At 35.9% G+C, this 13,562-nt stretch overlaps 1 protein-coding gene across 1 annotated transcript in view; it reads right to left on the minus strand.

Annotated features, from left to right (window-relative positions):
- The window catches only part of ABCA13 (ATP-binding cassette, sub-family A (ABC1), member 13), a 211,841-nt gene that overhangs the window by 132,904 nt on the left and 65,375 nt on the right, over positions 1–13,562 (minus strand). The window contains exons 22-25 of the mRNA XM_009330486.1: positions 12,479–12,510; positions 11,170–11,309; positions 5,767–5,880; positions 4,580–4,670 (exon numbers count right to left, since the gene is read on the minus strand). Of these exons, the coding sequence (XP_009328761.1) occupies positions 4,580–4,670; positions 5,767–5,880; positions 11,170–11,309; positions 12,479–12,510 (377 nt within the window). The remainder of the gene's footprint in view (positions 1–4,579; positions 4,671–5,766; positions 5,881–11,169; positions 11,310–12,478; positions 12,511–13,562) is intronic.

Genomic DNA, 13,562 nt, shown 5'->3' on the forward strand with positions numbered 1-13,562 from the left:
ACTTCTCTCTTATGAATGAAACTATTGAATGTTTTAGCATAAGAAATACCAACTAGCTTGCTGCTTGCTTAGAGTATGGCATACTTAAATGTTTCTGAAGCAAAATATTGTCTTTCACAATGTGCATGAAGTTCTGTACTCTAATGTAGAAATAACACATATAAAATACCTATGCTGCTACTTGTTTTGTGGCATTAGAGAGAACAGAATATTCCTAACATAAAGCCCAAGTAGTAGGGTTAAGTTTTCATATATATATTTTTATATATATCTGTGTGTGTGTGTGTAATTATATATAGCCCTATATATATATATATACACACACACACACAAATCACTACAGATCTCTTAACCAGCTGATCTTTGAAAGACCTCAATTTGAAATCAATAATTAACTAAAAAAACTTCTCTCTTATGAATGAAACTATTGAATGTTTTAGCATAAGAAATACCAACTAGCTTGCTGCTTGCTTAGAGTATGGCATACTTAAATGTTTCTGAAGCAAAATATTGTCTTTCACAATGTGCATGAAGTTCTGTACTCTAATGTAGAAATAACACATATATATGAACAGATACAATCCACAGGAAAGTTTTAGAATTAAGATCTATAGAATTGCCTATCTTGTATTTTTCCCATTTATAAGTGTAGCAATTATGAATAAAAAACTCGGCAAATCTGTTTTCACTATTATCTTCATACTTTGTTACATACCAACTCAGCCCTCATGTTCCACTTAGCTTGTTTAACCTATCATTAAGTAACTGGGAGGAAATCTAACTGGTTTATGTAAATCTACTAGATAGAAGTCCTATTTAAGTAAAAGGTTGCAAGAAGAATAAATTGGAATAAATCAGCAATTAATGCATTTAGAAATTAGATTTCTAATTCAGAAATTAGGAGAAAGTTTCTAGTTATCTAGTGATTTTGGTGGTGGCACAGTTTTCAGTGACGATGTTAGAGCTATTTGTTTCCAGCTTTCTATATGTGCATTAAACTATTTCATTACAATGAGGGCAGTAGATGGGTAGCATGGAGGAAAGCCACCTGGTTTGTTTTTACTCTGGCTGTTACATCTCAGGTCACATGTAGCCCTCCATAAGGGAGATTCCTTGGTAGTGAAAAAACACTTCACATCTGGGAGAAATCACAGAAGAAGGACGAGAGAGACTCAGAAAGCAAGAATCTAAAAGAGCCTGCAGGACAACTGCTTCCCAGTGCCTCCTGAGAGGTTTGTAAGGACTGTGCCCAGCAAGGAGCTCACAAGCTCTAGTAGGACAGGGTTTATGTAAAATAGACTACACCCAGGAAATTATTGCAAATTGCTGGGTTGGAAAGCAAGCATAGAGGAATACAGTTGCCTTGTGAACACAAAGCTGGTTTAGAAAGTAAAGAAGGGTTTAAAAAGAAAACCACAAACTTCTCTGTCCTCAGTTAATATTTACTTTGTTCCACATGAGTAAAACTGACACAGTAACCCTGTAAAACAGTTTTAGAAATTGGTAACTTTGCAAGGTCTTATAGCATGATAATTTTATAGAGAGGTTGGAAGAGTTCTACATCAATCCACTCGGTGCCCACGACACTTTCCAGCAGAAGTAACAGGGTGAACAACATGTCACTAAGACTGTTCACCATTTTTATAGCATCGTAGAGAAGGGAAAAAAGATGCAAACACAAGCACCTTAGATTTGAGCATAATAAGAAGTCAACTTAATGCAAGTGTAGATGTAATAAACCAAGGGAATATTTGCTTTAGTTAGAAGACAATACATAATCCCACAGATTAGGTGATTTCAGAAAACTTGAGCTTTGGATGGAAATAAACAGATTGTGAGTGGTAAAACCAATAACATATATGGATACATTTAAGACTTTAATTGGATCCAAGCAAGATAATTACAGGACTAAAAATCTGATGCAGTATAAAAGTAATGAAATTTAAAAAAACCTATAAGAACAGAGGTTTACAGTAACAGCTGCACATGATAATAGACTAATAAAATGAACAAAAAACCACGTACAAAACCAACATAAAAATAAGAGGGCATAGTCATTTTTCAAAAAGCAAAATGACAAAGCGAATCTGTAAAAAGAATTGTAATCAAAGTGTAAATGCAGAAGAGTGCTCTGGCATTTTGGACAGATCAGCTTCACAAAGGCATAAATGCTATTTTGATCTATAGCCCATATTGATTTTCACTTTTTATATGATGTTAATTTTATTGACTGTATTCCATTAAAATAAAGAAATTCTAGTTTCATAAGCCATTCTACTTAAATGATTTCATGTATTCACCATCCAAGACTATTAAACATTTATTACGTGTTGTTAGATGTCCTTAGCTCTGTTAAAAAGCTAAAACTTGAGAAACACATGCACAGATTTCTGTGATGATGTCTACAACAGTGAAGACAGACCTGATAACTCCAGAGATCTTGATATCGACTTAATGAAATATTGTTTGCCCATAACCTATCATGTAGTTGCCAGTGTTAGATCCAAACAAACAAAATCTGTCTATTACTCAACTAATATATTGAGACAGCTATGTTTCCAGCAGGCCTTGCGGGTTAAGAGACTTGCTCTTTCCTCCCTCCTATCTTTCCGATTGAGTGATTCTGTGGGGTTATTTTAGTTGTATTGTGATCCAGCTTCACCATGAGGGGTGAGCTGTGCCTGACCCAGACTAGGCAACAGCTCAGTGGTTAAGAAAATCTTCCTGAGAGATAGTGGATTCAAGTCTGAGTCCCCCGCCTAAGAAAGATACTGAGCCCAGATTCCTACTTTCTGGATTGAATTCTGGACACCATTTTTCTTAGTGAAAGTGTGCACAGCTAGTCCTAGCCTTCAAATACAACCTTCAAATCAAGGCCAGTTTTAATTAAATCTCATATCCTGTGTGCAAAAGAAAAGCCAAGAATTTCAGCTCACGCCAACCATGACAGCACCAGCTCAGGGCAGTAGTACAATTTAAGACTGAGAACACACTCATCATTTACAAGCTCTCAGGAGCTTCAGTGGATTTTGTCCACCTCCTGCTTAGAGGCGAGTACCAAAATCCAACAAAAGTTGCACTTTAGGTACATTTATTTGTTTATTTTAGCTCTAGACTTAATTCTTTTACTGTAGAGTAGACTTAACCTGTATTGCTGTAAAGTCAATTTTTTCCAGCAATGAGGACCACACAGACCTTTCATGGGGACATCTGAGAGCTCATCACTGCCCTCCTCCAACAAATGACTGGAACAGATTTGTGTCTGGCTTACAATTATCCTAACACTCACTGGTAACAGCCTACACAGATCTGTCCTCTCTACCACTATCCTCCTCTAGGAAGCACGCAGCTTCCTTTGTACATGATGTCATGCTATCTGTTATTGCATTTTATCCCAGCTTTCTCTCTTTCTGGTCCTCAAAATCACGAATTTTTCTTAAATGACATTAGACTCTGCTTTGGTATGGACAGTTCCTTCTGGCACATGTCAGCAACCATTTTAATTATCATGCATCTACACTACTGACAGTGGGACATACTGAATTTTTTTCAATTATCAAATTCTTATAAAATCTTTAAGTAACTTGAATTTCCAGCACAATTCTTTCTCTTCTCCTCCTTAAATCCCTGTATACCCAAAATTACTCATAGTCATCCCCATCTCTTCCATTATAAACTGTTCCCCTTGGGATATTCATCTGGCCCTGGAGGGCATACTCACTAGTCCTGGAGGTCTGGCTGCCAGGGCTCAGTACCAATGCAGAAAGGGTGTAGCCAAGGATGGCTGTGACCCAGGGGGACACTGCTGGGCAGCCCCATGCAGACACCTGCACCAGGGCCACCCCTTTCCCATCAGAGCTGCGGCTGGGCCTGCCCCAGGCTGCAGCTCCCACCACATCACAGCCTGGATATGGACCTGGCCATGGACCTGCTGATCTGGGCCCAGACGTCTACCCATGGGGTGACATCATGGCCTGGCCTCAGCTTCACCCCCGTGGCCCTGCCTCGCCATCCCAGGGCTGGGTCTGACCCTGATTACTCTCTACTGACCTGAGCCCAACCTTGCTGCTCCCTGATTATAACCATATCTCACGCTTTTCCGAGGCTCAAGGAGACCAGACGCAACTAATTCTCAATAAAAGGAGAAAAAAATACAGACAGCTTTTGATAAAACACATTGTATCCAATATAATTTTTATTTCCATTTAAAGTATATAAATTTCCTTCAAAATTTACTACAAAGATTTACTACTACTTAATGGAACTGTGGCTGTCGGGATTACTTCTCCTTTCCCTCCTTTTAAGTATAGCTCTTATGTTTATAACACCCCCATGACAGTTTGCCACGTCTAATTTGTTACCACATTTTTCAAGTCTTTCAATATTTTGAAATGCAAATTATCCAGTCACTCAGAAGAAAAAAGACGATTAGAAATATTTGAGACTAACTCAACAAGAATTTAAAGTCTGGTACTTTAGTATTTAAGTAAGTAAAACATTCAATTTCAACTGAATGTAGTTCTAAGTTCAAGTTAAAGTCCAATAAGGGTAATCAGTACATGCATTTTTATGTACATACCATATACTTGCATTTTTTTAAAGAGTTTTTCCATGTCAATATCCAAATTACTTTCTATAAAGTGCTTTATGAAATTGCTTTGCAGTGCTTCCTAAAATGAAAATGTTAGATGTTACATCAGGTTTATCTTCTCTAAAGAAATATAAAATATACATATGTATTCATGTTCAATTCCATTACCAAGATTTCCTGCACAACACTGGAGGTCACTTAGCCTCTCCATGTCTTCAGTCTTCCCCTCTTAACAGGTTGACTCCACACATTTCAGATAAACAGCAGAACATATACTCACTCCCCACTGCTGTCCATCACTGTCCTCTTTTACTGCAAATATTTTAACTGTGAGTCCATTCTAATGTCCTTGCAAGTCTGCTGGGACAGAACTCCATTTTCTTTTTCTGCAAGACTTTTGGGCCACTATACTATTAGCACTGGCAGTAGTAAAATAAAATCTTTAAAAACCTGGCATTTGGGAATTCCTTTTACATTATTTTAACTTCTTTTCCTCATTTGCCAAGTTCTAGGGGGGGGGAAAATTATTAGCTCTACAAAAGCATCCTGGGATCTGCAAGTCTAGTGCATTATTACTAGCATCATTCCTTAATTGAACTTGAAAGTAACAGTTCAATTGATATGTATGGGCCATGACAGGAGTCTGCTTATTTTTCCGAAGTGTAACAGCCATGCATGTTTTCACAAGTCAAACATGGCAAAATTAAATTTTATTGGGGAAAAAAAAGGACACATATGTAGAATGGAAAAAATCCCAGTAACAACAATGGTCTTTTTTTTTTTAGTCAATATTTCCTACATCAGTTTTTTTTATCAGTTGCACACATTGTTGGAAAAAGTAATAAACAAGCAAGTTCCAGAAAATATTTTATTTCCTACAATCTTACGTTTGTTTTAAATAAGTGTATAAAGCTTGTAGGTGTACCTACTTGTTTTATTTCCCCTGCTGCCTGGTAATACTGGACATAGAGAGGTAACATTGCTTTTAAGTATTTTCACCTCAGAAGTTTCTCAGTATCACACCGTAGGCTCATAACCTAAAGCTAATCCGCCTTTTTTTCAGCTCTTTTTAAATCTGAAGCCAGACAGATGGGCAGTTTTACATGTATAGAAATTCTGTCTAGATCACATAGCAAATAATTGGAAAATAGGAAGCCCTCCCACAGTTCACCAACCTGCAGTCTTGAGACCGTGAGGACATTTCCACTGGTTTTAAAAACCTCAGACATCCTAAGCCATGACTCAGAATAAGTCTTCAAGTTTTCCACAAAACCAAAAGTGAAATTAGCCTGGGAAAAAGAATACATGAAGACAAATTAAGTAAAAACTGTGCATAGCAAATCTTAAGAAACAGGAAAAAATGGCATGCTTCAGATCTTCTGCAACTCCTTTCCATTTCACTTTGATAGTCAGCAGTAAGGATATCCACGTTTTCTTTCTTCTACTTAAGAAATGAAAAGTATTTGTTGCAGTCTCTGAATACCAAGCAAATCAAAGAAAAGTCTTCCTGCAGCGTGTATGTTTCCTACCTGAAGTATCATAAATACCTCTTTATTTTATATCTCTTTCATACAGAGTATCATAGAGGTGCTTCAGAAAGACAGAAAAAAATATACAGCTAGGACATATTCAAAAGAAAGCCTTTGCAGACTTTGTGGGTCTTTTATTCAAACTTCTTTGACTGAATATATAATAAAAGTGAAATTTGGAAGCATGGTCTGGACAATAAATTAAACTGACCAATCAATCTATTTCAAAATACTCTCACAGAGGAAGACTTGAGTATAGCAAAATATTCTCTGTCCCAATCAAACATAAGCTACAATTTCTCTCTCAGCCACTAGCAAACAACCATCAATTTTTTCCAGCCTGTTTTAAACAGATCACAAGTGTACTCAAGATTAGAAAATATAGCAGTATCTTTTTGTTTCAATTGGTGTTATCAGTCACAGAAGTACATTTAAGAACAATCCAGCATTGTTATTATGGTAGAGATCATGACATTTCCCAGCAGAGTGTTTGCAATGAGTTGTAAACTCTAATTTGGGACCACATTTTTTGCAATAATTCCTATTGAAAGTACACAATTTTTGCCATAGTATTTTAAGTGCCTTTTGCAAAATCCCACTCCTATCACAACATGGGAAAACAATTTGTGGTTGTTCTTTCTTCCCGTTTGTAGCACAGAAGGCCCCAAAGAGACTCTTACAGCTAATTTCATTTTCCTGAAAGAATTTATGCATTTAACCTCTATGAGATTCCCCATTCCACTTTCAAAGGGAGAGTGATCTTAAATGTCAAACTAAAGTTTGGTGTCAAATCAGCTAAACAAGTTCTTCTGCTAACGAGCAACACAGAAACCTCATGGACTGAAATCCCAGGCCTGAATATTAGGATCATGTAACCCGCTGTCCAGGCGTGATGGTGACAAGCTGAGGGAGACCAGAAAGGCTGCAAGGGTAGCAAACAGCCAAAATGGGAGATTGGTATTTCCCTGCTACAGAGCAAGCACAGGTCACACTGGAACACAAGGAGATCAAATTTTCAGACATCATTAGAAATTGTTATATCAAGTGGCTTGTAAGATCTGAGCTCTACTGAGCTCTTGTGCTTCTTGACTTGATTCTGAACAGTGCAAAAGATTTTTTTTTTGTTTCCTGAAGTCACTTTCAAAGAGCTACAGTAACTATAACATGCTTGTATTCAACCTCCTTATACAAACAATAAAAAAAAATTACTGCAGCAGCATGGATTTTTGGAAAAGATGAACTTTATATAATGTAGAAGCTTATTTGAAAGAAATTAAAAGCAGCAAAGAGATAAGTTGTGTGCAGGAGGTACACAGACTATTTAAGGAAGCATAGAGGAAACTGAAGAAATACATATTGCCTATCAAAAAAAGATTTGATAAAGACTTGATAAAGACCATATGCATGCACACACACACACTACACAGCAGGAAGTTATTAGAAAACATCCTTTTAAAAAATTGAAGTTACATCCAAATAAGAAAACAAGACAGACTAGGAAAAAAAGGTTTTTGTTTAATTTTTTTTTACTTTCTCATTCACCACACTAGGCCTCTGGGAAGTTCCTGTGTCAGAAGCCTTCTACGTGGAGAACACTTTAGATAATCTGTCTCAAATTGAAGCAGTAGTAAAAAAAAGAAAAAGTCACACAATTTGACAAAATGAACAATAAGTAGTTTCCAGGACAAGATAACATCCAGACAAGAATTCTAAGAGCATTTAAGGGTTAAATAGTTGAAGTACTCACTGTAGTGTAACCTCCTGATTAAAATTCCCTAGTTATTGGGGAACTGGAAAATAACAAATGCAATGCTATTCATAAAAAAAGATGCTAGGGGAACCAGGGGACTACAGACTAATAATTCTGAAATCTGTACTAAGCAAATTTTAATTTTGCTATAATAATAGTAATAATAATAAATTACAATAAGGAGTAATAGTGGAAATAGAGAATAGAAATAAATATAATTGGGAGATATAAATGCAGGATTTTAAAAAAGAAGTTGCCTCAGTTGAAGAACAAGAAAGTGAGGAAGAAGTTGTTGATACAGAACATCTCACTACAGAGACTATGAATACTAAGAGTTTATATAAGCTCAAAAAGCAAATGGACAAATTATAGCAGTAAAGTCCTGACAAGCCTGAACCTTAAGTTTTTGGAAGTTGGGACAGTATTTGGTGGGAATACCACTTTACTGACATGTTCTTCAGTTCTTCCCTCTACACCTTTACAGATTACAGTAGGAATCAGAACCTAGGGCAAGATGAATGCTTAATCTTATATGGTAAAGCAGCTCCTGTGAGTTTGTATGCTAATGACTAGCTGGACTTTGATGTTTAATAGAAATTCTCTTCAAGTTCTCTTCTTCCTAATCAATGAAGATCCATTAAAATAAATATTCTTTGTTACACCTAGGCTGGATATTGCCTTTGATTAAAATTAGAGTCTTCAATATCAACTACAGCGCTGTCTGGATTGAATATGTCTAAGCCTCTTCCTGATGTAAGAATAAATAAGAATGGTATTTTGAGCTTATTGAACTGCTTTTATAATGACATCTTATAACAGGCTAACAAGTCAAGTGTGCTTATGCAAAGCCAGACAGGATATATAAGTTTAGAATAAGAACTAACTCAACTCATTATTATTTTTTCTAATTATACTAGACAAAAAGGCAGGAAACTGAAATTAATGAATTTGCTAGACTAGTTTTCTTTCTTTCATTTCTCAATCATCTTGCTACATTTATATTTATATATATATATATATACTGACTCTTCCATCTACAAAGAAATAGCACAAAGTTGTGATTGCCTGAATATAAGATCAACTCTGAGAATCTTTTGAAATAAGAAATACTTTCATAAGATCAGCTCATCAGTGGCAGAAAATTCAGTTGCAAAAGCAAGGATCAAAGACGTCACATGTGGTCTTTGAACTCCTGGATGCCAGTTGTCACCGAACTTTTTTGCTCTCAGTCAACACTACAGCCTGTATCTGTGGTGGTCGCTGTTATTCTACACATTAGAACTGTTCAATTCTCAGAAGGTAAAACCAGCAACCTCACAATTTATCAAACAATGGTCAACTATACAGTCTTGAAACAAAATAGTCCATGTGAAAAACTTACAGAATATATCTTAGTATACAAACATCAATGTTCTTTTTAGTTTTAAACCTCTACTTTTTTTCTTCTAGCAAATAGCTGCCACGTGGTCACATAGTCTAAAGGAAATTAGAACTTCTGTTCCAATTTCAGTAGATTTGGCTGTGTAAGGGCTACAGGGTCAGTTTTTAGCAGCTGTGTTTGAGATAGCTGGGACAATATTTTGCATTTAAATTTTGTTTCTGTTCAAGCAATAGCCGATAGGCTTCTGTAATAAAACAAATGAAAAAATTGTTGAAGAAACTTTCCTACTACTTCATATTTACACATAAACAGATACACATCCATAATTGCTTGTTAGATCTACAGGTTTGGGGGAAAGGTGGGGGTGTATTTACACAGATTCCTGAATAAGCTGATGGAACTTTTGTGAGCCTGAGAATACATAATGAGAATGAGACATTGTGCTAGAGGCATCTTTGTATTGTTCAAGAGCATAAAAAAAAACCTCAAACCACAAGCAAACTTCATTCTGAACTGTATTACTCAGTCTTGATTTCACTATAAGATCTATAGGGGAACACAATGTATGTCAGGAGATGTCTCTTTCTTACAGATGCTTTAAAGAATGTGGTTTTGGCATATTAATTGGCAAAATAATGTGGAAATATCTTAAATGCATTATTCTAAATGTCATCATAACATAGAATATAATTATGTATTCAAAACGATTTGGAATTTTTATCATTTCTTACAACTCATTCTTTATAGAATTTCCATCTATGAACATCAAGAGCAGCTTCATTTCTAGCTGACTAAAAATTTTAAAATAATTATACTCAGCTCCAGAGAGATGGCCTGTTGTGCAAATTAAGTTATTTAACTGCAAAATATGAAATCACTGAAACCTTATTTCTGATCACAGCAGAAACTATAAAGTTACCTAGTATCTGCTATCTAGTATGTGCTTTTTGGCTTAGTTTTTTTTATTATCTTTTTAGAGCATAAGTCAGAATACCACACTGTACTCCATTTACATGGAAAATAGTTACCATCACATTTAAAGTTACTACAGTCTTTTTGTGTACTACTTACAAGCAGCAATGCTTTTTTCTAATTTTAAATTAACCTAAATTACCATTCTTGCAATAAGTAATATACCAGGGTAAAAATCATATATTTGCAAGATAAATGCAAAATTTGCACAGAACTCTGATGTGTACTTAAAATAAGTCATCATCCCTCCTCTTACAGAAGTGCCTCAAAGCTAGTCATGAACAAATATGTCATTGTAGATAATCATGCTCGAGATAGAGCACCTACCATACCAAAACTGCAGACAGTAAAATTGTTGAATAATATCAAGTCATCAGCATCCACACATATGGCTGCTCAGCTGCTACTGGTCATTCATACTACTGGTGTTAGAAACATAATCAGGAAGGATGCACTATAGGTTGGTTTTGTTTTGTTTTTTTTTTTAAATGCAGCTCAGTGACTCCCTCAGAACAGGCTTTCATTCCTGAGGTATCCCTTCCACACAGCTCCCTGTGCTGCCCCATTAGATTTCCCATCATAAGAAAATGTTGAGGGCAAAAGCTCACTTGGAATATGTATATTCTACACCTTGATACAGCATGATTCACACCACACATCTGCTAATGTATTCTTTTTAATCTTTCTATACAAGGTTTAAGGGACTTTTTGAACAAAATTCTGCTTTTTGCACTGAGGTGAAACCACTGTAACAAGTAGGATAAAAGTTAATAGAAATATTAAGCTTAAAGTGGGAACAAGGTGAGAATTCAGGGGGCAGGGTGAATCCAGTTTTCTGAAAGGCAATTATCCAATTGCTTCTATCTACCCTGAAAGAAGTGGACCTTTAAAATTAAGTACAAAGACAAAATCAATAAACAGAAATAGTGTTTCTTTTGATACTCACCTTCTCCATTACCAGGTCAATCATGTTGATATTTGAATTGTACAGTATCTTCCCATGTAATAAAGGTTTCAGGAAAGTCCATAGCAAAGCCCCATTAGAAGACTGCAAAATCTCCTGATAAAGTTTCAGGCAAAATGGAGCTGCAAAAACAAAGACAGACGCACGTTTAAGACAGACAACGCAGGTGAGGTTGGATTGTTATTATTATTATTTTTAATTCAAAGAAAAGCTTGAGTCTTAATTTAGGATCTGCCACAGTACCATGTCAAACGCCATCCAACTGCCACTAAGCAATCGCTACAGGTCCATGAATAGAAATTGTTTAACCACAGTCTATGATCGTGTTGAGGATGCAGAACTCTAAACGTTAGACAAGAAAAAAAGAATCAGAATCCAAAGAGCTTCTCACATTTGTGAAAAGCGGCCTGTGAACCCCATCTATCCTAAAAGTTACATTAGTGCATTTTAGAGTGGAAGGACACATGCAAAACCTCTGCCCACAAAATGAATGCTGCGGGAAGAGTCACCTTAAAAAAAACAGACTCACTCCACACCCTTGGTTGTTCTGTGGCTTTCTATTCCTACTTAAGAAAGAAGTAAGAATACACAAATTCCTTCACAAATATAAACATTTTATTTGTATAATTTCATAAGAACCTACCAAAAATACAGGAAAATAATTGGCATGACACTTAACTTCTTGATTTGAAAAATCTAATCAATTGACTTTTCCATTCCTTAACCAAAGAACATGTTCTTACATCAGATGGGGCTATTAATGCGTTAGGGTGTATGTCCTTCAGAACTAGGATCCAAGGAATAGCTTCCAAGATATCCCACTGCACTTGCACTCAAGTAAAGGCAATGAGTTTCCTGAGAAATGAGAAATGTTTCTAAATGAGAAACATTTAGATTTTTATGCCCAGCTCATGTGTTTTGGGTTTTTTTTTATTTTTTGTTATGAGTGGATTTAGAAATATCCCATTTCCAGTGCTGTGGGGAAATATTAAATAACATCATTAACTCCTCAAGGAAGACAAATTATTGTACATAATGGAAAACCAGGCCAAAAACATTTAAACTCCTGCCAAAAGTTAAAGAAATAAGTGTCAGAAATACATCATTAAGAACACCCAGTTCTTTGCCCAAATTTTACTTTCTTCAAGGAAACAATCATTACTAAACACAGTCATTGATAGATAACAGCAAAGAATTAGGCTCCAAGCTGGCCAGTCACAAACATCAATATGCTAAAGACACAGAAGACTTGCTAATCTGAGTTTGCTATGATTTTCAGAAAGTCATTGACAACTGTCTGGTACACAAAATACATCCGACTTAATCACTGTGACGGAGTACAAATCAAGTTTCTGTGGTCTTATATAACTTTTTTATTTTCATTTTCCATTGTCTTATTTACCAATTTGTAAAACATGGGAAACTGTTAACTCACTCACAGGAATGCTGGAACTAACTGATGCTTTAAAGATATTTCAAGGTTCTAAGGTAAAAGGTCTTACAACACTCCAGAGTTGTGACAATACTTTAAAAAAAGAATCATCAAGAAACAGATAGTACTTATGGCCTAAACAGCTTTGAAAGAGACTAAGTCCCAAACAATCTCTCTAATCAGCCATCCTGCTAACTCCATTCTTCAAATAGGAAAGAAAAGCAGAGCTGCCTGCTTACTGCTATCCCACACACAAGTGAAGAAGGCTGGGGCAGAGCTCTGGCTCCCTCCCAAGGGTCCCAGCCAAGCCAGAGTCAGTTTCTGGCTGTAGAAACTGATAGATGATAGAGCCATGATTCACAGTCACAGATCCTTCCCTAGTGACACTCTATCACTGTATTCTTCTCTTGCACAGGGCCACTGAGGCACTAACAAGGTTATTAACAATATTAAAATTAATCAGGGTAAGTCAAATGTATATTGAGGAAAGGGAGCAAAGGTGAAATTATATAAAAGCTAAGAGATTTTCTGGGCACTTGATAAAGAGAATAGGAATATCAACTATTAAAAAACTTATCCAGAGAGCTTGCATATTTTACTGCACAATAATACCACAGCTTTGTGTTCACAGAAGAAAGGCATGCAGCAATAAATTCTCAATCTTGCATCTCAAAGATATATTTGTAATACCAAGTGCTTTAAAAATTCTAATAAATATGTCTTTAAGACGGGAATATTCTTATTTATTATTTGCAAAGATAGAAAACAACCAGAATCACTTGTGTCTCATCCACAATTATCTCATAGCCATAAAACTTTTATTGATCAACCCTTGTGCTCAGGATTACAGTGTCAACTGAGATGTCAGCTGATATATAAACATTTCCATTTAAGAGGGAAAAACTTCTCTAAACTCTGAATGCATACATGCAACTTGTGATTG

The sequence above is a fragment of the Pygoscelis adeliae genome, unplaced genomic scaffold (genome assembly GCF_000699105.1).
Source record: "Pygoscelis adeliae isolate BGI_AS28 unplaced genomic scaffold, ASM69910v1 Scaffold78, whole genome shotgun sequence".
NCBI classification, from domain to species: Eukaryota; Metazoa; Chordata; class Aves; order Sphenisciformes; family Spheniscidae; genus Pygoscelis; species Pygoscelis adeliae.